Source organism: Astatotilapia calliptera, chromosome 16 (assembly GCF_964374335.1).
Source record: "Astatotilapia calliptera chromosome 16, fAstCal68.1, whole genome shotgun sequence".
NCBI lineage: Eukaryota > Metazoa > Chordata > Actinopteri > Cichliformes > Cichlidae > Astatotilapia > Astatotilapia calliptera.
In genome coordinates this window covers 14651310-14673405 of record NC_137437.1, presented here as the reverse complement: position 1 = coordinate 14673405, position 22096 = coordinate 14651310, and the positions used below count along the sequence as shown (strand labels likewise).

Genomic DNA, 22096 nt, shown 5'->3' with positions numbered 1-22096 from the left:
CAAACTATATCTTTGGAATACATAATTCAGCAGTTGGACAGATACCCAGCACGTTAAACATCCCTAGTTTGAGACCAGCCAGAGACAGAAAACCCATCCTCAGGGAGTCTGAAACTGGTGTTCTCCTAGTGCCTGGATAAATGGCAGGGTTGCGTCAAGAACCAGCATAAAATCTGTGTTAAATCAAATATCTGGCTCTATCCGATGTGATTCACCACTGGGATTTAAGAGTAGAGCAAATTTTGATGCTGTAAAATGCTACAAAATCAGAAGATTTTACAAGGTAGATTTTAGCATTTAGCCTAAAAGCAGACGGAAACACTTAACCGATTATCAAAATGGTTAAGTATTCTTTTAACTGACAAATAGAGCCTAAAAGCAAGGGTAGGAAGTGAACCAGACAATAACCAGTGTTTCCCACACAGACTTTAGTTGGACAGTGTATCCAGGTATTTTAATTCCTGGCCAAGAACATTTGGTGATTCAGACTCATAATTTCCATCACGTCATTCCCTGCCAACTGGCTTGCTGACCCGTCTCACTGTTGTCGTGGCCCTCCACCATCATTCGCCTACTTCTCCAGAGTCTGATCCTGCAGATGAATGAGCTCAAGCTCCACCGTCTCACAGAGGCTGCAGATCAGAACAAGGACTACAAGCACTAGCTGCTCCCCATGACAGTGGAATTTGGAGACTTGACCAGGGCGCGAGGGACTCACTGGAGAGGCAGCTAGCTATTTTGCTCCTTTTTATGGTCTCCTTCTTTTAAGATCATTCTTTTAAGACAGCGTAGGTGTGTGTTCAGTCGGATTATGCTTTAGATTATTTAATAAAGAATGATGTTTTAGATATTTAGAAAGGAGAGCGGGCAAAGAGATGAAAGAACCTGTATGTTATGAACACTCAGGAATAAATGCGTCACACGGGGCTACAGACACACCACAGACATGCCATGTACTCATGTATTAATCATCATTAGGCCAAGATGAACCACATACTCTTTAAGTGAATATGTTTTTAGCTTTCCACATTGTGTTTGAAGAGAGAGAATTCTAGTGAACTTAATCGCTCTACTGGTATGACTATTTTTGGTCTTTAATTGCATATATGCCTGTGGTGGATCAGTAAAAGCCTTTTTTCAGTTTGGCATGCAGAAGCAGACAACTAGTCTCCTTCCAAGGCTGCAAGCCCAGTGCGGGTCCAGTCTCTACATAGCTAGATTACAGAGTGGACGCTGGAGGTACATGAACCAAGACAACCGGGAACTTCGACAAAACGACCTTTAAATTGCATGGGAGAACCAGTCACCACCTTTATGTTAGACCTAGCTTCACCCGTAGGCCACATCTAAATACGGTCTCTATTTGGTAAGGGAACATTTCTACCCACCAACAAACCCTCAGCACATTTCCTTACTTTAGAAGAAACCTTTAGCCTATACTGTGTTGTGCTGTTGAATGGGACATGAGAGCGCCAATTTAGCCTCTACATGTAATTGCAAGTGAGTGCATGTTTATGTGTTTACAAGGGGGAGTGAGCTGAGCCAGGTTGGCCACAAAGTCTAACCAAGTCCAGAACGTAATGGACTGTGTCTGAGTGGAGTAACTCCTAAGTACTGTCTTAAGGTCATATGTGTGTATATATAAATGCTGAGATGGAGCAGCCACTCACTCTGCCATGAAGAGCTTTACAGACCAACATAGACTAAAAGAATTTAAGCCTTCACAAGTGTACATCAGAGCTCAGGTCCGTCCCATCAGGTCTTATTCCAATGTACTGAAATACTTTAATCCCTTAGCCTTTCCTAGCTTGCTGTAACATTCCCTTCCTGAAAGGAATTGGTGGATATTTTTATAAGCCTAGCCTCAATATAGGCCAGCATGGGAGTGTAAATATAAAATATCAGTGTTGTCTTTGCTTGGGCATACATTTACATGTGTTGGGTTTGCTGCACAAACCTCTCTCTGTCCTGCCTCAGCAGAGTGGTAAGGCTGTTGCTCTTGTGGATCAAAGCCCTGTGGCTTTTCTCTTGTTCCTCCAGCCTGTGCAGAGCCTCAGAGTGAGAGAGGGTAACCTCCTGAAGCTGCTTCATCATCTGTTTTGAGGAATGCTCGTGGGCTTCCACCAAGTGTTTGAGCTAAGAGGGGGGGAAGGGAAAACAAAATGGGCATGAAGAGTAAAACTTTAGTTTACCTTGACTTGCTGAGAGTTAACCACAGGGAGAAAGCTCTCTCCTGTTGCCGTTCTGAAACCAAGACCGAATCCACAAGACAATCATCCGTGCTTACAAAATGCAACATAGTATGTAAATCTGATGAGTAAAGCTGTTATTATGTAAAAGCAACAAGAATTATTCTGCCCACATTATAATAGTAGGCATTTTTGATGAGCTTCTTCCAAGATTTTTGCTGCCACCCAGTCCACTTTGCTGTGGTAGAAATTAATTGAAAAAGTGCTCACTTACAGATTTTGTAACCATGGCAGAAGGATGGATTCAAAACATGCAACACCTGTACTGCAATTTAACAAATGTGTGCAATGATGCAGCAGTAATAGACACTCTTTTGTCAGACTGTAATGCATCCATCTCATTAAATTTGATTATCTCCTCCAGATGGTGTCTACATTCTTTCTGTTGGCAGTTAGTACCTCAGCATTAGGTCTTTCATACACATCCTGTAAGTGGTCCTGCTGGGCCCAGAGGGAGTCTCTCCGCAGGGCATGAAGCACCATCTTCTGTCTGCTGAAACCATAGTGGGTCCTCAGTAGACCTGAATCTGTCTGCTCTGATTTCAAAACAGGAATTACCTCATCCCTCGCCTGGTTCAACAAACACAGCAGAAAAACAGTGGCTTTAATTTCAGTTTCTTCTCATGAGTTCACAAGAGCTAGAGTGAACTACAAAATAAATGCAAATCCAATATGAAGTAAATCATCCTACCTGTAGTTCCCCCTCCAAAATGCTGAGCAGAAACAGCAAGTCATCACAGGACAGGCCTTCTCTTGTGTGTCTTCCCTTCCACCTCTCTCTCTTCTTTGGCATATTGTCCTTTTCAATTATGATTATCAGAGCCTGGTTAGGTTAAAAGACAGCCGTTTAGGTATTTCTTTATACAACCTCGAAGATGGGAAGAAATGTTGCTGCTTTTACCAATGGGGTATGTGAAGTCTGTCGTGGAGCTGGAAAAGCTGAGAAATAGGAAATGATTGGAGGTGACAGCTGAACATTGGTGAAAAAGAAAAATACATGCTTGGCATGAAAGAAGTTAAACAAGGTCATGAGTTGTTTTTACAGTACAAGTGGTTATTGTGTTGCTTTTGTAAGTGATGCAGATCATATAAGCTTTGATGAGCTAATCCAAAGTCAAAGGGGTCTCTTGTCATAACAGTTAGTGTTACTGAAATAGATAGGCCTGCGCCTGGCATTACTTTGCGTGCAGCTTATGTCATCTCATAGTCTTACTCTTAGCACATTTACAGCAACTGCTGTTAGTTTGGCTGATAAAATGGACTAAATGTTTCCATAAAGTAGGACAGTGATTACTGACCATATATCTAGATACTGTGTGTGTGCGCGTCCGTGTGTGCGCGTGTGTTATTAAAGCTAATCACATAAGTTAAACATTGTTTGCCGGCCAACTTTCTGTATGTTCTCACCCGAGACACAGAAAGCAATCAGGTTCATATTAGTGAAAGATGATGTCATCTCGCTACTCTTCAGCTCTGCTTTTCAGGCCCAAGTTCTGCCTGTGGGCAAGAACAGTCCTTATTCTATAGTATTTGGTCCTTTCCTTTTTAGATTAGTAACTGAAGGGCCTTGTGTTTTGAGGAAAAAGTATTTAAAATTTTAAAGTGCCCACAGATTTTTTATTTTTTTTATTTTGGGGGGGTGGGGTTCAGTATGTCTGTTTGAAGACAGCTATACCTTCTCATATATTTCGTTGGTGCATGTTAGAAAGTCTGATACTGAACAGAAAAGCAGTGAGAGTCTTTATTTTTCTCAGTAGCTCTTGCTCTTACACAAGCACACAGACAGGCAGCATCTGCTTGTTTTCATCAAGGCCCGAGAGCAACTTTGAGGCTCTAAACAAGGTGAGCACTGGTACATAAGAGACAAACATTGTGCAAGAAGAAACAAACCAAACAGAAAAAAAGACAACCTTTAACTAGTTCAGACTTTAGCCAATAACATCTTTCAGATACTAAATCACTGTGAGAGTGCTGGCTCACTTAAAGGAAGGTGTCCACATTGAAGTATTTTTCTCTTGCCCTTGGTCTGGAAACAGAGTGAGTGACAATCTCAAACTCTCCCCCCTCCTCTTGATGCCTTCTCTGTATCAATTAGGAAGACAGATGAAGCTGTCTGGGCTGTCGATGCATTTCTTTTGTACTTCCCTTGACATTTAGCTACAGAAAAGGACAATAAAACCTCAGCACAGCTGTTTGGGAGTGTAGATAAAAATTGGAAAGCTGAGTGCTGCAATAAACACGACTACAAAGTTATCATATCCTATTATAATTTGATATTATTTGTCCTGAGGCCCAGATTTGAATGATGGAAGGAATTGAGTTTGTGCACTAAAGGGAAAGTTTATAACTCATCTTGAATAGGTTCAGATAAATGCAGAGGGTCTGATGTGAGTTAGTGAGCTTTGGCACATATTTTCTATGATGGCCTGGGGTCTGTGTTCCTTGGACATGAGCATTAACATATTTCTTGTTCCTTTTGCCGTCCCGTCCTACGGTGCTTTTAATGTGTGCAAGTCGAGTCATGACACGTGCTGCTGTTTCCTTGCCCTTGGCACTCAATTGATTAATAGCGATGGGGCCGGAACGCCTCACTTGCTCTCTCTTGCTCTCACTCTCTTGCTTTCTCACACACACACACACTTACACACACACACGGACACGAGCCAGGCTGTGCTTTCTTTAGTGCCCACACAGTGTCTAGACCAGCACATGCTTACTGATGTCTAAGCACACTCGCACACAATGCCAGGCATGTGAAAATACCTCGGTACTTCAGTTGTGGCTCAGAGCCAAAGTCAGCCTTAATAATGGTTGCCAGGTCTGCCCTGTTGAGGACAGTCCGCTGGCAGGCAAGTTGGCAGCCTCACATGTGGCTGTGCCTCTGTTTGTTTATCCGAACACCACCGGGGGCAACATGCCTGCACCCCTCCTGCCCGCTCCTTTCTACCCAAGAGGGCACTGGCTGCCCTCACAATAGACCAGTACCATTTCCTAAAATTAATCTTATTCACAACACCTTGTCCTGGCCACAAGTGGTCACAGGCAGATACAGGCAGTATCTTTGCAGCTAATTTGTCCACAGACCAAAAACAATGACCGTTCACCTGTTCCTTGGTATTATCCAACCAGCTGTGTAATTGGCCTCCAAACTAGAGCTGCATTCACACATGCGGCACAGCCCTGGACTGTTCTAGACATTACCTTGCCGAGGCGAGAAGGAAAATGAGCGAAAGCATGTTCCATTCATGTGTTAAAAATTCCTTAAGGGTGAGGTTTGTCACATATATGCCACTTTTAATGAAGCTTTGAGTGGACTGCTTTAACTTTATTTCAGACACACAGTTTAGTTATTTTTTTTAGCACATCTTTTGAGATTCTGGACATTCATCTTCTTTCCATTTATCTGGAGGCAATTTGTCATGTCTGTCTCATGCCTGTACCCTGATCATTTTTCAGTAAAAGTCACAGGTATTTGTTTGTTGGATTAAAAATATGGTTTTCGGTGTTAAGATTCATTACTGCCCCATTTCTGTATATGGAGAGGGGTTTGTTACCCAGACCGAGGATGAGTGCTGCATGAGAAGCAACAAATTGTCTGTTCTCTAACCTTTTCTCTGGCTGGTGACTCTTAACTTAAGTTGCTTTAGTGGTCACAGTTAAAAACATCCATTTTTACCCTGCACAGTCATATTGAGCAGCTAGTTTTACAGACAGCTCTTTTATAATGGAACCCTACATGGCTACAGTTTTTGGCAATACAACCTGGTCCGTGGCCCCCGGGTAATTTAATTTTGACGCCCTTGCTTCAGCTGCTCACTCTCACCAGTTAGCTCACATCCATTTTATATCCACCTGTCATGGGAGGCTGGATCAGTCTGAGTGCTGGAGTCCTCTTTGGCCTTCAGTTTTCAGGGTCAAGCTGGCACAGCACTCTATAATTCATATTCGGTATGGTTGGTGTGTGTTTTGGCTAGAGCACAGTACTTCAAGAGTGGTATAACTGAGAAATTATACATTTTGCAAGCCAGCTAGATGGAGGGGTGCGGAGTGCTGAAGAGTCTGTAAATCAGTTTCGTCACAAGTAATGCAACTGTTGTGCTTTATGATTATGAGTGTGGTTAGGCTACATATGCTAAATGTTTTAAGCATGAAGGGCGTTTAATGTTTTGTTTTGTGACTGATTTGAATTACTGTTAATTTAAAATGCTTTTGGACATAAGCCTTATCATAGTTCTTCACTTTTATATACATTTTGTGCCATTTGATATCACATACCTATCTGACTGCATTTAAGTCAGTTTAATTATTGTGATGCTGGTCAACTAAAGTGAGAGAGTGTAGTAGACCCTTCTAGGGCCATGAGGTAATGCAGCACTGTGCTGTGAGTTCACATTTTACACTTACTATCCTAAATAATGTTAATGGTGTTAGTCTTCTTTCCAAATCGTTGTTTTGAGTTGTGTTGCTTTATGGTTTAGCTTTTGTGGGTGGTCTTCTTACATAACAGTAAACGATCAATAAATCAAATGGTAACCATAATTGCGGAGAGCAAAACAACAGCCATTTAGTAGCCAGTGGTTTCATAAAATACAGTGTACATTATTTAGTTGTGACGTAAACCGTGTCCTTCTGGAGTCATTTTTGTTCAACGAGACTCTGTGGTAGTGCAGGATTGTTCAGACAGACAGACAGCCCCCTACCCTCATTCTGAGATCAGATGCTAGATTCCTCGTGCACCGAATCAGTATTTTATTAATATATATGGTGATTATTAATATCGAATAAATGTAAAGATCGCCCTTGTGATACCGGCCACTGAGGTATCTAGAAGCAATAAATGATTTTTAACTAAGTACAGTACCAGTATAGGTTGCAGTATGTGGTCCTGGTTCAAAAGAGGTTTTCTCATTTGGTTCTCGTAAAAGCTTAAAAGCTTTGCCTTATTTACATACCCTTCCTATCTCTGATTAGCAATATCCTCTGGAGCTACAATCACTCTCTGCCAGCCAGGACTGGCTTCACTGAAACACGTGCACGTTGGTCTTTCAGAATAACTTTGAACATTAAACTACACAGATCAGTCAGTCAATTGCTAGCACTGAAAATGAAGCCTCGCTGACATGAGGTAATTAAACATTTTTCATGACTGACCACTCTTCTAGGACAAGAGACAGTAGAGGTCAGAGTAAAGACTCTTTAATGAATTAGACACTTGATTTTTTTTTTTCTGTAATTGAGTCAGATAAGACATGACAGTGATCGTTCCTACACACACAAACACACATATCCCACATACTGGTGACTGAGTTCTCTTAACATTAAGGCTGGTTTTATGTAAAGGTCAAGTCGAGCTGCCTTGAATGCTGGTGAACATCTGTTCCCTCTGAAGGCAATAAATACCAGATTGTGTGTGGGTGTAGCTGTTCTTTCATTTACTGATCCAGATTTCGTGAGCTAGTGTGTGTGTGTGGGTGTGTGTGTGGGGGGGGGGGTTGTGAAGCATGTCTTGCTTTGTAGACCTAAACAACTGTAAAAATTTCTGGAGAATTTATCTTTGTCAACCTCACTGTGCACCCATTACTGCTCCTCCTGGCGATATTTAATTCCTGCCACTGACAAAAGGTTAAATGTACTAACAAACCCCTTCGAGACATATGTCCACATGTTTTAGTTAGTTCTACAATCCAATCTTTTACTTGCAAACAAAATGTCAGCGTGTACCCAAACGTTCGAGTGTTGGGATAATGCACTGATTGAACAGGCCAGAAGTGTTTGAGGCAGAACACCAGTCCCTGTTCGGTATTTGCTGTCTTTGACCAGTCCACTTCATTTTTAGCCTTCTGTCTAAAGTCCCCATTGATTTAATGGTAACATATATTTAAATTGTGGCTTTAAAGAGGAAGTTGTTGGCTTTCAAAACCAATAACTGCTGTGCCCGCTCACCCACTGAACCACACAACTCCCAACACCTAACAAGCAGCCTTGAAATAACTTATTGATCACTTCAACATGTCCCGAATTGATTTCATGGAAAGTGTCTTATTGTTTTTATAGAAACATGAACATTACAAGAAAATTGCCCCAAAGTGTCTTTGGTGGTGGGGATGGAAGTTCTACTGTGTAATGGAAGTATTGGGTTTGGAGTATGGTGAAAAGAGTAAATACTTTGGATTATGAAGAGGGATCAGACAAAGTGCTGTTTTTATTCAAACATATAAAAACTGAGCATTTTAAACTGAGCATTTCTGGGTTCATGGCCAACTCGGTTTTATGCAGTTCTGTTGGCGGGGTGCTTTACTTGAGTAACAGTAATTCTGGGTGCCATTTGTCTGGAATTGAAACAATCAACTGTTTCCTGGAGCTAGTCAATTGATCCTCAGCCAGCGCCATTGACCACCCTTTAAGACCAGTCATCCATATTGATCGGGCATTAAAGATTACCAGGCAGCCCCATTTCCCCTGCATGTGATTCTGCTCCACAGGCATTAGCTTTCACTGATCTCTGGTTATGTGAGCTGTAACCTTACTGTGCTCCATTCATCTGAAAGCATGCGTTTTAATCGTTACTCCGTCATATTGTTTGACTGTGGCAAGAAGGCAATTGAGAGTTGGGGGTTCCTCAAGATAATTACCTCTTTCAGATGATGATTGAGACTGAGAGGGGTTTTTTTCTCCTCACTCATTTTATAGGAAGTTTTATATTCAATAATCATTTTTGTACTGATCTGGTGTAGATGGAAGTGGCCTCACAGTCTCCCTTCATTCACTGAGTTCACTTGAGGTATATATTCCTTTCCAGGATCTTTTCTTGAACTGAGTTTAAGAATTTCATGTGACCATGAAATTAATTTATGTAGACCACTAAATTTTATGTCCGACATCTTTTTCTAAGTTGTTTCATTTGGAAACAATCTATGAATTCAATATTACTCCTAACTTTTTCCTAACATTTGACGAACTCATCTGCACCGTAAATGACAAGTTTTGACACCTCAATGTATATCAATAAAGACCTTGTTTGACAACTATTGGAACAGGTTCCAGGTTTTTCCAAGGGTATCCCTAATAACTAACAGACTTAAAAACTCCTTTGTCCCACACGCCATCAAACTGTTTAACTCCTCTCTGGAGGGGAGAGGGAGGGGAAACAGGAGGACAAAGGAGGGGGGAACAACTAAGCTGTAGTGCCTCTTCACCTCACTGTACAATACCTTGTGCAATACTCTTTGTAAATAGTCAACAGTGCAATAGACTCAATACTTGAAATGTGCAATTCACTTGTATTTTTATTTTTTATTCCTATTTATTCTATTTATCCCCTTCGTATATTTTATTTATATTGTCTCTGTATTTATATGTGTGTGTGTGTGTGTATATATATATATATATATATATATATATATATATATATATATATATATATATATATATATATATATATATATATATATAAAACAATTCTGTAACTGTAACTTCGGTCGTTGCTGTGCTTTTTTTGGAAATCGAATTTCCCAGAGGAACCCACCCGAGGGATTAATAAAGTTCTATCTTATCTTATCTTATCTTATCTTAATAAACTGTATAGTCAGAGATCACCCTCACTAAATTTTGATACACACCCAGTCATTTTGTTCTGAAAGCAGGCCTGAAATATGACAGAAACAGCTCAGTTTAAAAAAGAGAAATAAGGGTTACCTATAGTAAGCATTCAAAGGGGGAAAGAGTTAAGGTACTGAATTAAGTTTTTTTTTAGTGTAGTCTGTGAAAACCAGTGCACTATAAAGATGGGAAATATTACCTAAACACTTTGAGTGCTCTGAAGAAGCTAGCTAATTTTCAACTTTCTGATAACAACCTCAACATGTCCTTGTGTTAGCTGTCATACTTCATCTTGCATTTCATTAAGGATGAATTGAAATGTAGAAATGTAGAAATGTCATCATGCGAAAGAAAAAAATGTTAAAGCGATAAATACGAGAGAGAGAGAGAAAATGTTAAAAGTACAGGATGAGCCAGAACAGAAATTACTGCATGGTTGGCTTTTTATAAATACTAATGTTTGTTGGATTAGGAAATTGTTTTTTCTTTTTAGTTTTTTGTATAGGTTTTTTTTTTTCATGAATATGTCAGAACTATTTTGCTCATTTATGGGTTTGGTTAACTTCTAGCATCGATAATAAGTAGCTACATTTTTTAAGTAAATTTAAGCACATAAATCCTGTTTGTGGACGGCGCAAATATTCGGAAATAATAGCAATTGAAAAGCAATATAATTACAAGATTTGTTTTCACAAGATGAACAAAATGACGTTGCACATTAAAATGCTTGACAAGTTTGAAAATGTTCATCATCAGTTCCTGAAGCAGAAACAAATATGCACGCATAATTTTCTGAATGACTTTGACCAGCGACAAAATTATTGAAAACATGGTCAGGGCATCTCCACAAGTGCTACCAAAATTAATACAACTGATGACAGAGGCTCAAGGTTTCAAAATATGTGTAGGAAGAGAAGGCTGGCTGTGATATAAAGGTCACACAGAGCATCATAGTTTTCACCCACAGAATGCACAGAGTACTCTTGTTGGCTGTCACCAACCACCTCAGTTGCTTTAAGTGGACATGTAAGTGTCAGATTTGAACAATATAATGATCTACGTGATGTTTTGCTGAAGACCTTGGGTCATGTTACTTTGACATACATCTCCCACATGAAAATTGTAGGCCATGAACTAGTCTTCATGGTGACGGTATATCCTGTTTGTTTTGACATAACAAAGAATTCAAGAAGTTGACTCAGCTTCCACATCCCTCAGATCTCAGTTCGATCACACCATCTTGAGGCTCTGTCCTAGTACTTACAAGGATCTTCTGCTAAAGTCCTGGCAGCTGATACTTGAGGACATTATCAGAGGTCTTATGGTATCCATGCCTCGGTGGATCGGGGGTATTTCAGTGGCACAAGGGGGACCTACTTAAGCTGCAGCTGGTTTCAATGGTGTGTTTTGTAGCTCAGTTTAGCTGCCGTGCTTTAGGGCTCAGTAGTTATTACATTCACCTTAGACATGAAGCCAGGAAGAGATACAAACCAGTCTCAGGTGACCACAAGCTAGTGTACTTCTAGTCCCCCTCCTAACTAACCCAGTGCCAGATTCAGATTGCTGTTAGCTGTACCAAAAGGAAGTAAAGCACTTACTTGTTATGGGACAGGTAGAGCGTCCCCTTTTCATATATAGGCCTGGATTTTGCTGTAATTATGGTCCATTTACATCCAGCATCTTGTCATAAAGGCTTCCTTGCCTCTGTAATTAACCTTGCCTTTAATTGTCTTTCCCCTCATCCTCCGGCATTGTCCTTACAACCGTCCAGTGCAAGTGTGAGAACAGGGTGAGAGCCAAGAAGAGTAGGATGGGGAATGATTGGCTTGGTCCATTAATAGTGGGAGTGGTCTTTCAGATGGAGGAGTGCATTGCTGGACAGATGAATGCACAAAACAAGGATGAATGAAGGTCTTGTGAGGGATAACATGTAAATGGGTGTGGTGTTTGAATGATTGAGAGAGACCCTTGAGAGAAAGGGAGAGCAAGATGGATCAATGATGCCGTGTAGAGTTTCCTTTTTAAAGGATCCTTGAAAATATTTAGTTGTATTTAAAACACACACACAGTAGTGAGGAAGGAGTTAATGGTAACCACTGCAAAATTGATTGTAAAATGGGAAATCAGAGAACAAGGCAGAAAATTTGGTCAACTGTTCGCGTGCGGTGTGCCTTTTGTCAGTTCTCGTGGCCCGGAGCAGAAACCCGCTGTGGCAGATCAGAGACATGCTCAAGTGTCTCAGCCGTATTATATGAGCATATCCACACGCCCCTTCTTTCATTTCAGCTTCAAAGAGCATTGTAGCTCCGAATTGGTAAAAGTTGTAATGCTTAAAAATCTGTAACCTTGGCAACAAATTCAATGTGTTTTCTGTAAATGCCTCATTATAAAAGCCTCCCAGCAGCAATGAAGAGAATGAACAGCCAACATAAATGTATATATCAAGTAAAGAAAATATACATTGGATAGCAAGCTCTGTTATTTCCTTTGAATCCTTTACATATGTGAAGCACCTTGAACCCAGTAGAAGATGACAAGATGCAAGTACATATACTGGTTAGTGCTGGAAAATGCTGACCATAGTTCCACAAACTGTCCAATGAAAAATCACTTTGAGGTCAGCTTACATACACACCAGAGTTCTCGTTTTCACGTTAATGGTAAAAGGAGTTTTGATGGTAATGATCAGGATTTGGCAGAGGTAGCATGTGCCTTATTTATTATCCACACAGTCCGAGCGATGTGAAGTTTTCAGTAATGAAACACTGCCATGTAAAAGCTTTGGCTCAAAAAAAGTCTTCGATATTACAGAGCCACAGGAAGAAGTGCAATGGCACCAGTGTGATAAAACAGCACATTTAGGATAGACACTGCAGGAAAATGCTCTGATTTACTACTGATTTCACTCCAACAGCTGTTTTAAAGGCTTTTCACCAAGAAACCAGAAATGCCAAAAGATCTAAGCGTGACCCGTAGCATGAGATGTGAGGAATGCACAGAGAAGTGGTAGCAACAGGGAGGCTAAATATAACCAGATGCGTTGTTTGAGATCTGCTGCATTGTTGTTACCTCAGGTAGCATTTAGATGTGTAGTTCTGACTGAAACGTGCACTCGCAGCCACATCTGATGAATAACCCAAAGACTTGAACACACTTTGCAGATCACTGGCCCAAGGATCAAACTAAACAAGCGTGGTGTTGGCCCTTCTTAGCAATTTTCTTCTTGTCATAGTGTGCACAGTTACAAATTAACCCATAAAACCAAAACTTGTAAAGAGCAATTTGCAAATCCTTCGCATTAAATGTGCCCATTTTACTCTGCTGACAGTGTCTCTCCTGTTCCTCACCTGAACTAAATATAGTTTGAGGTGTGGACGCATTTGCTCTTTTGCCAGTTTAATGAGGAAATTCTCCCTCTGTTTCCCAGATGCATCTGAGGTGGAGGAGGAGGAGACGGAACAAAAGAAAAAGCCAGCAGAAAAAACAAAGACTAAACCAGAGAAGAGGAAGATTGTAACAGAGAAGCCTGCTAAAGCCAAGAAGAAGAAAAATAATGAGCAGGTTGTTATGTCCTTTCTCTACAAAGGCTGCCTATTTGATGTTTTTACAGTATAGAGTGTGTAAGAAAATGTATCATATTAATAGGGCAAAAGACTGAGCCTGTCCTTGTCATTTTGTAGTCAACCAGTTCACAGGCACAAATGGTCATTTCAACAGTCGTTGGCAAGGAAGAAGTCAGGATAGATGAATGGAACACCTTCAAAATAAATGTCCACCACATACTTATACATACACCCTCATTCTTTGAGACAGTGAATAAACCAGAGTGTTAAAAACAATTATCATAGTAACTGATGACGGAAATTGAAATCCTTTGATTTTTTTCCTAGCATTTGGACATTTTGATGTACTTTTACTGTAATATAATATAATTTGACACATTTAAATTTTATTATAAAATGTGCTCTTTACATCGGAGGATTATTAGGTTTTATTTTAATTTGTATTTAGAATTTCAAATGTTCATTAACATAAATTGCCTGAATTGTGTTTTCTGCATGTACTGTTGTCACAGAACGAGCAGATGATCCCTCCAAGGAAGGAGACTCAGGATGAAAAGTCTGCTAAACCCCCCAAAAAGAGGAAGGTGGGAGTGGCGACACCTGGTGTTGCAAATATCAACTACAACAGTGTGCACTGGCTAAAGTGGCGCTATCATTTGGCTGCTTCTGGGGTTCTTACTTGTGTGTTTGTTTGTTTTGTTTTTGTTTTAGAAAAAGAAAACAATAACAGATGTCTTGGCCACCTCTGAGCCAAAACCAGGCTGTCCAGCTGACCTGCAGGATCTGGTTACGCAGTACTTTAAAGACAAGCGGTCTGTAATCGAGCAGGAGGAGCTCAAAGTGCAGGGTGAGTCAAGGCAAATCACCCTAAGCTTGCACATTCAGTCGATATCTGCTGAAATGTTGACTCACAGAGATCAGCGTGTCCTCTCCCATCCTCCAGACTCCTTTTTCCTGTCCAGTAATGACTTGACACACACCCTCTCTTCTTATCTAAAACAGAGTGAGTGCCGTTGCAAACTTTGACCAAGTCTTCCATTAGATTCCACTTATAAACACCCATCACTTTAATTGCTCTGTTTTCCTCTTAGTTGCTCCCAAGTGGGCAAAGATTCAAAAGCAGCACACGGAAAAAAGTTCTGTGGTTCTGCTTGTCGTCTGCAGCTCTGCTCTCCGAACCATCGAGCTCATTAAGTAAGTGACAGACCACTGATGTTTGTCGTGTTTCTCCAGTTACCACTTTCAAATTAACGTGACGGGAATGTTTGTGTCATCCACAGGCAGCTGACTAGTTTCAAGGGTGAAGCCAAAGCTGTGAAGCTTTTTGCGAAACATATCAAGGTAGTGGAGATGACTGTTAATCACAGGCGGTGTGTAGATTGTGAACTGTGAATGATTTCATAGAATGATTGTCTGTGTCATTTTTTTTTTGCATAGATAGAAGAGCAGGTGAAGCTGCTGCAGAAAGGCATCTACCACATAGGAGTGGGGACACCAGGGAGGATCAGCGCTCTCGTTGAGAGAGGTGTGTGTTTGTGATCGGCCTCTTTCGTTTAACTTCAAAGCTTTTGAAGTCTTCTCACTCTGATTTGGTTCCCCAGAGGGTTTGAGCTTGCAGGCATTGAGATACCTGGTTCTGGACTGGAACTGGAGGGACCAGAAGCTCAGAAGGATGGTGGACATTCCTGAGGTGAGCTACTGCCCCCTGCTGGGCTAGAAAAATGTGTTTTTATTGCTGTTACTCCACTTTGACTTGGAGCTTCTTTTTCTTTTGTTTATAATAATTAACATGCAGATTTTCCCTGATCATTGTTTCTCTGATCTCACCGTAAAGCTGCGCTTAAGATTGGAAACGTATTTCTTTAGTTAATTAACAAAGAAAAAGAAAAGAGATCACCTGAAAAAATTTGTCTTTTTTCTTTAAGTAAAAAAAAAAAGAAATGCTAAGATTGAAAAAATATTGATGTCAAAAAGTGACATTTTTATGTATCAGCACGTTACTCAAATTTGAAATCAAATGTTGTAATAATTTGAATAACTGGATTCCTGATTTTTATGATCTGTAAGTAATAATCATCAACATTAAAACAGAAAAACCTTTAAATATTTCACTCCTGTGTAAAAGTTAACTTTTAAAATACATTATGAAGAAAATTAGTTTAATTATTTGTGATGCACTTTTTTTTATTTTAGATTTGGCTTGTTGTCTACAAGAAAGGAGGAAGAAATTAGTGGAGATCTTTTAATTGAACATATACTTTATGAACGTGGGATGTTTTAAACCATTATGACTTTTTTCCAGCGGTTAACCCTTTAAAAACTGGACATATTTGTTTAGTCGTAGATTCTGAAGCCTGGCTAATTTGACTTTAGTTTTGTTTTCCTAGAATTCCCGTCTCCGGCAAAAACAGTGTTAAAATGTGAATCGTTTCAAATATTTCCATTATTTTAAATATCCTAAACATTTATCCTGAATTAATATTTTGACCTTCCATTATTTTGTGTGTGCAATGCACTGGGTGTATGCTGTAAGCTGATGACACTGTGGAGGTGGCACAGAGCGTGGGTTAAGGAGCAAGAAAATGGCTGTGGGGGGACTTCCATAGCTGTGTTGTCTGCTCTTCTCACCTGATCCATTTGATACTTTTGGTTAACTAATAGAAGTCACAGATGCTCCTGGTTATAAGTGATGTTTATGCAAAGTTTCATTCAGATTGATGCACCTGTTAAAGAGGTGAGGTGGTACAAGTTGACATATAGATATGCATATGCTACAATTATTATAGTAAGAAAAGACTTTACATTGAAATTCAGTTCATTTTGATTTCATTTACATGGCACCAAATCCAGCAACTGTCGCCTCAAGGAGAACCTACAATATTAGATAGAAGGAGCTAAAAGTTATTCAATATTGAACCCTATTTGCATTGCAGAGTAATCTTTTTGGAGAGGATCTTTTAGTTTTTCGTTCCCTTTTAATTTCACTTCATATTTGCCTCTTTTTTTTCAGATCAAACAGGATCTTATGAAGCTGTTGGAGAGTGGCGTCTTGGCTCGCTGTAAGGAAGACAAAGTCAAAATTGGACTATTTTAACTGACTGCTTGACATTTAAAGGGACTTTGTCTTCACTATTCCTTGTGCTGATCCTGTCACGAGCTTTTAATATTTCCAGAGCCTGTGTGAAATGTACGGCATTGTTTGTTCACTTTTGTGACCAACACAATGTCAGGGAGTGTGATGAATGAATAAACAGACTTCAAATTAAAGCCACATCCTTTTTTTGTTTACTCTGACCTTGGAAAGTCCCCCCGACTGACAATGTGAGGTCATGAGTTTACTTAAACCACCAGGGAGCCCCATTCAGCATCCTACAGATAGAAAGGGGCCCAGAACCACCCCGATATCTCCCGCAGCCAGTGACGATATAAAATCCTGTTCTGTACAAGTCTGTGTGTTGTAGGACGGAAGTACACAATCTTGTGGTAAATTGGAAGTAACAGAAAGAGGTAGTTGAGTAAAGAATTGCGGTTAATAAGTAACAGGACACAACGGTCGCCCCCACGATGCAAAGCCTGCTGGGAAAATCCCTTGGCAAGCAGAGGGGTGTGTGAGTGTGTGTGCAGAGAGATATCGCTGAAATAAAAAACAGGAAGACAAGAGGAGGGCTGGTTTACACGCAATTTTTGAGTCTCCAGCTGTCAATCAAGTTCTTCTTCTGAAGCCAAAGCTCTCGCTCTCATGGGGAAGGTGAAAGGCAAGCCCGGGCCCTTGGCTCGGAGACCCGACAACTCTGCTTTCAAACAGCAGCGGTTACCTGCCTGGTCTCCAATGCTAACTGCTAACACCGTGCTGCCTTTTTTCTACTTTATGGCTTTGATGTGTCTGCTGTTGGGAGTATGGCTGCTTCTCACTGTGCAGAACACCCAGGAAATGAAGGTGAGTGAAAACCACATTTGCTTCTAAACACTCACTTTCAGTTCTAGAAATTTGATGGCGTAAGAGCGCTATGCATTTGTCTTTGTTCATGTCAGAGAGGCCCCAATGCCTCTGTGTGCAATAAAAACAGGGTGTGACAACATCAGGAAAGGTCGAAGGTTATGTTTGAAAAAGTTTAAGATCAAGTTCACTATCGGCACTTTCCCCTCTCTCTCTCTCTCGTTGTCTTTTCAGCTGGACTACACAGAGGCTGAAACCTGCAACGAGTGTTTTGAAATGCGTAAAAATGTGAGCAACGCAAACACGCCCTGCACCTGCACAGTCAATTTTAGGATTGACAAACCATTTAAGGTAAGAACCTCTCGGCACAGAGTGACAACATAATCCTAACTTGAGGGCCACTTATAATCTTACTCCAGAGGCCTCAGTAGCACACGCTAAGTATGGCACAAAGCTCTGAAACAGCTTGGAAGCGGGTCTCGTGTGAAGATTATTACTCTCACACTCTGTATCTAACAGGCCCCACTGTCAGTGCTTGCGTTTGTTGTCTGTGCTTTGAAGCTTAAAGCTTAAATTCATCTTAGGATTTGTGGTTCTACACTCATCCACTTGACGATGTGAATGTGTGTGTGTGTCCCAGGGAGATGTCTTTTTCTATTACGGACTCCGTAACTTTCATCAGAACCTTCGCAGATACATGGACTCCAGAGATGATGGGCAGACGGTTGGAAGGAAGAAAAATTTAAAGGTATCATCGTCATGTCATCAGAAATGCTGACAATGCCAAGAAATAAGTATTTGCCCTCTTCCTCATATCTTATTTTTCTCCATATTTGTCACGCATGCATGTTTCATATCAAATATCATCTGTGAAAAAGTAATTGCCCCCTAAACCTAATCAATGGTGACGCCACCGTTGGCAGCAGGAACTGTAGTCAAGTTTTTGTATCTGGCGTTGAGTGTTTCACATCACTGGATGAATTTTGAACCACTTGTTTTTTGCAGAATTGTTTTGATTCAGCCTCACTCGAGGGTTTTCTAGCATGAATGGCCCGTTTAAGGTCATGCCTTAAGTGTGGATTTTGATTAGGCCACTCCAAAACATTCATTTAAATGTATCTGGAGTCATTCAGAGGTGACTTTCGGAAGTTTCGGATCATTGTCCTGCTGCATAACCAAGTATGCTGGAGCTTTAGTGATCGCAGAACATTCTCCTTTGGGGTTTTCTGGTAGAGAGCAGAATTCATGTTTTCATCAACTACAGCATTTCACCATTGTCCTGAAGCAGCAAAGCAGCTGCAGACCAGCAGGCAACCACCACCATGTTTGACTGTTGGTGTGATCTTTTATGAAACGTGTTAGTTTTACACCAGATGTAACGGGACTCAAACCTTCCAAAAGTCCACAGAGTATTTTCCCAAAAGTTCTGGGGATCTTCAAGACGATTTTTGGCAAATGTGTTCTTTTTAGTCATCAGTGGTTTTCTTCTTGGACTCTAAGAGTATTAATTCCATACTTGTTTATGTGGGGGAAAAGCACATCATTTCTCCTTTTATTTTTTTAAATCAGCTGCATCTTGATGGGCGCAGTTGAAAGAAGTTGAAGTTATTTTGGGTGTGAAGAGTACTGCCTGTATATAAAACTGACAGCGTGCACTGGGCAGTACCTGCTGTTTTATTTCAGTGGTCAACTTCATTTGACTCTGAGACAAAATAAGATGTTAAGTTACATGAAGTTTCTCCCCAGTGTGATGCATAAAGCTGCTGGGTCACCTTATGCATGGAGTGACAGTTCTGAATAAAGAGATGGATCCGTCTAACTCCAGAGGTTAAAGAAGAGGCTGGGCAGCATTAGGAGATGCTCATCTCCTCCCACAACACGGCTTCTCTGAGATGTTCAGCCCCAAAGAGCCGTTATAGAAACAGGACCACACTAATCATGCAGAAACTTTGACTTGTATGGTCACTAAAGCTAAGTCATGTCATCTGTTGTACTTGGTTTGTGAAGATAAAAAAACAGAAGTACGGATGAGCCACACCCCTGATAATGCTGGGTGATTAGTGGAAGCAGCGCTTTCATGTTGTTGGCGGAGTTAAAATTAACCTTCGGTAGTTGAATCTATGACAACAGACCTTATTTTAGTGTGTTTCATGTGTTTCGGGACCACATGCATGAATCTTCAGCTACCAGACATGCGTTGTAGTGTTTAAAGCTGAAGAAGCTTGAATTTTACTTGAATGCTCGACTTGATTAAATATCACATCTTCCCTAGGACCCAAGTTCATATTGTGAGCCATTTTTGAAAGATCCCAGCGGACGCCCGATTGCTCCCTGTGGCGCTGTGGCCAACAGCATCTTCAACGGTAAACACAACTCAAAACACACTGCATCAGTTAGCTGCTCTACCCTTCCTGTCACTCTTAACTTGCATGTGTTTTCCCAGACTCCTTCGTCCTGTGGTATCATCATCCCAACGGCAGAGGTGAGGTTCCTTTGATGCGGGAAGGCCTCACGTGGTACACGGACAAATACATCAAGTTCCGCAACCCAACGACTGACAACTTGACTCTAGCCGAAGTGTTTGAAGGTAAAGGAGGAATTTTTTTTTCTTTCCTCAGAAATCATTTTGTGTCACATTTTAAATGTTTTCCCCACAGGAACGGCGCCACCTCCATACTGGCAGAAGCCCGTGTACAAGCTCGATCCCTCCAATCCCATGAACAACGGTTTTATCAATGACGATTTCATTGTATGGATGAGGGAGGCAGCTTTCCCCAACTTCAAGAAACTTTATGGAATCTTATTCCGAAACGACAACCCCTTCACGAAGGGGCTTCCAGCAGGCAATTACAGCATCGATATAACCTACAGTATCCTTTCACTGTGTTAGAGGCATCTTAACTCCCAAATGCACTTTCCCTCCATCTTTTGTTATTCAATTTAAACACGCTTCTCTTTGATCAGATATTTTTGGCCTTGACCTCCTGCTCTTTCAGACTTTCCCGTGCAGTATTTTCGAGGCAGAAAGGAAGTGGTGCTGACAACGGTGACCTGGTTTGGAGGTCAGAACCATTTCCTGCCTATTGCTTACCTCATAACCAGCAGCCTGATCCTCCTGACAGCTGTCGTCCTCACGGTGGTCTGGTGGAAGTTTGGAAAAGATGGGAAGAACATGAAGGAGTGAAGAAGAAGAGGTGCTTCAGGAAACTAATGAGAGGAATGCTGGGAAAAACTTACAAGCAGATTAAAAGAGATTATTGCTGGGTTGATTTGAAGTTTTGTTTTGTTTTTTTAAGAAACAAAAAGCTAAGTGCTAAACATTTGTGAGTAAATGATGGATGGGGAAAATGGTTTAAATAGGAATGTTGTTTTCGATTTTGCGGCAGCACGTGAAGGAAAACTGCTTTCTTTTTCAGATCCACGCGTGTGACGGGTTTATCGTGGTGCTGCTGTGTTTACACATCTGAGCTGTGTTTACTTGATTTTTACTTGCTGAAGTTTGCTTTTATAATACACACCATTTCTCATGTACTGTTAATATGTATAAATATTTATTAGAATTCTTACATTAACAAAAGCACAGATCCAACTTTTATTTTCCTAATGCAAAGTGTATTCTTGCATCCTTGTGTGCAAAAACTGTCAAAGTGCCACATCTTAAAATTGAATAAAGGATTGTAATTAAAACGACCTGTTGAATCAAGTGTTGTTTCTGTCTTGGCTATAGCTACTTCACACCACACCATCATTTGACAGTACTAAGAATCTGCAGCCTAGCTAAATGCAAACATTTACAGGTTCAGTTGTTAGCATATTGCTGTACCAAGTTACCTTCAGACTAGAGCTGGGCGATAGAACGATAACGATATGTATCGCGATATAACTTTTACTCGATAGAGAAATTAAGCTATCGCGATAGACCTCGCCGCTCTTGTCCTTTTTTTTTTTTTTTTTTTTTTTTAAAAGGTCAGCCAATCCAAATTAAGTAGCGCAGAGCCGAACCAATCACAGCCGCAGCGTCACGTCGCGTGACTTGTTACATACAGCACAAGTGCCAAGCCGCACGTGTGTTTGTTTGGGAAGCAGCCAGCGGGTAATGGAGGAAATGAGTGTGCCGACTAGAAAAATCAACCGAGCGTGACCGAAGAGAAAACAGATGATGGTTCCAATGCCGGAGAGATTGTCGAACGGAAGAGCCATAGAAGTTCCGTAGTGTGAAGGTATTTCGGCTATTTCAAGTCTGACAAAAAAACAGAGTAGCGTGCACTGTAAATTGTGCCGAAAGCAAGTCTGGAAATACAATAAACTGGTGCATGCGTCACACTGTGCGCCACGTTATTGTTTCGGTGAAATGAATTTCTACAATACTGTTACTGTTAATTCTACTCTCTGCAGTGTTTAAATGCTTACATATACACACAGTTACTGTCCCTCCACACTTTTTCAAAAATACCCGTGTACGTGTGGACGTAGCCTGAGTCTCTGACTGGAAGCGCTAATTCGTCATTCGGCTTTTGTCAGACTAAAGTAACTGTTAAAACTGTTTGAAAAGCTAAGCTATACAACAAGGAGAGATTGAGAATTTCCTTTTAGTTCTCAGTTTATTTGATATTGACAAAAGTTAGTCAGTTTTGGCTGTTCTTCTGTAAAACAAACTAAGATTTATTTTTAGAATTAATATGTTGTTTCTAAGTGGAATTGACAATTTAGTCTGTTTCGTTTGTTCTATTTTGAAACTTAAACGCTTT

At 40.6% G+C, this 22096-nt stretch overlaps 2 protein-coding genes across 2 annotated transcripts in view; both read left to right on the top strand.

Moving 5' to 3' along the window:
- Window positions 1-16678, top strand: part of cmss1 (cms1 ribosomal small subunit homolog) — a 29381-nt gene extending 12703 nt beyond the window's left edge. Inside the window, exons 2-10 of the mRNA XM_080291087.1 lie at window positions 13276-13409; window positions 13924-13995; window positions 14123-14258; window positions 14355-14414; window positions 14503-14605; window positions 14692-14752; window positions 14849-14936; window positions 15013-15101; window positions 16422-16678. Of these exons, the coding sequence (XP_080147213.1) occupies window positions 13276-13409; window positions 13924-13995; window positions 14123-14258; window positions 14355-14414; window positions 14503-14605; window positions 14692-14752; window positions 14849-14936; window positions 15013-15101; window positions 16422-16505 (827 nt within the window). The 3' untranslated portion in view covers window positions 16506-16678. The remainder of the gene's footprint in view (window positions 1-13275; window positions 13410-13923; window positions 13996-14122; window positions 14259-14354; window positions 14415-14502; window positions 14606-14691; window positions 14753-14848; window positions 14937-15012; window positions 15102-16421) is intronic.
- Window positions 16679-16989: 311 nt separating this feature from the next.
- tmem30c (transmembrane protein 30C) lies at window positions 16990-21038 on the top strand. Its single transcript, XM_026145999.2, has 7 exons — window positions 16990-17348; window positions 17583-17699; window positions 17989-18096; window positions 19621-19711; window positions 19792-19935; window positions 20006-20218; window positions 20345-21038. The coding sequence occupies exons 1-7, from the start codon at window positions 17151-17153 to the stop codon at window positions 20530-20532; spliced, it is 1059 nt and encodes a 352-aa protein (XP_026001784.2). The 5' UTR covers window positions 16990-17150; the 3' UTR covers window positions 20533-21038.
- Window positions 21039-22096: the final 1058 nt, after the last annotated feature.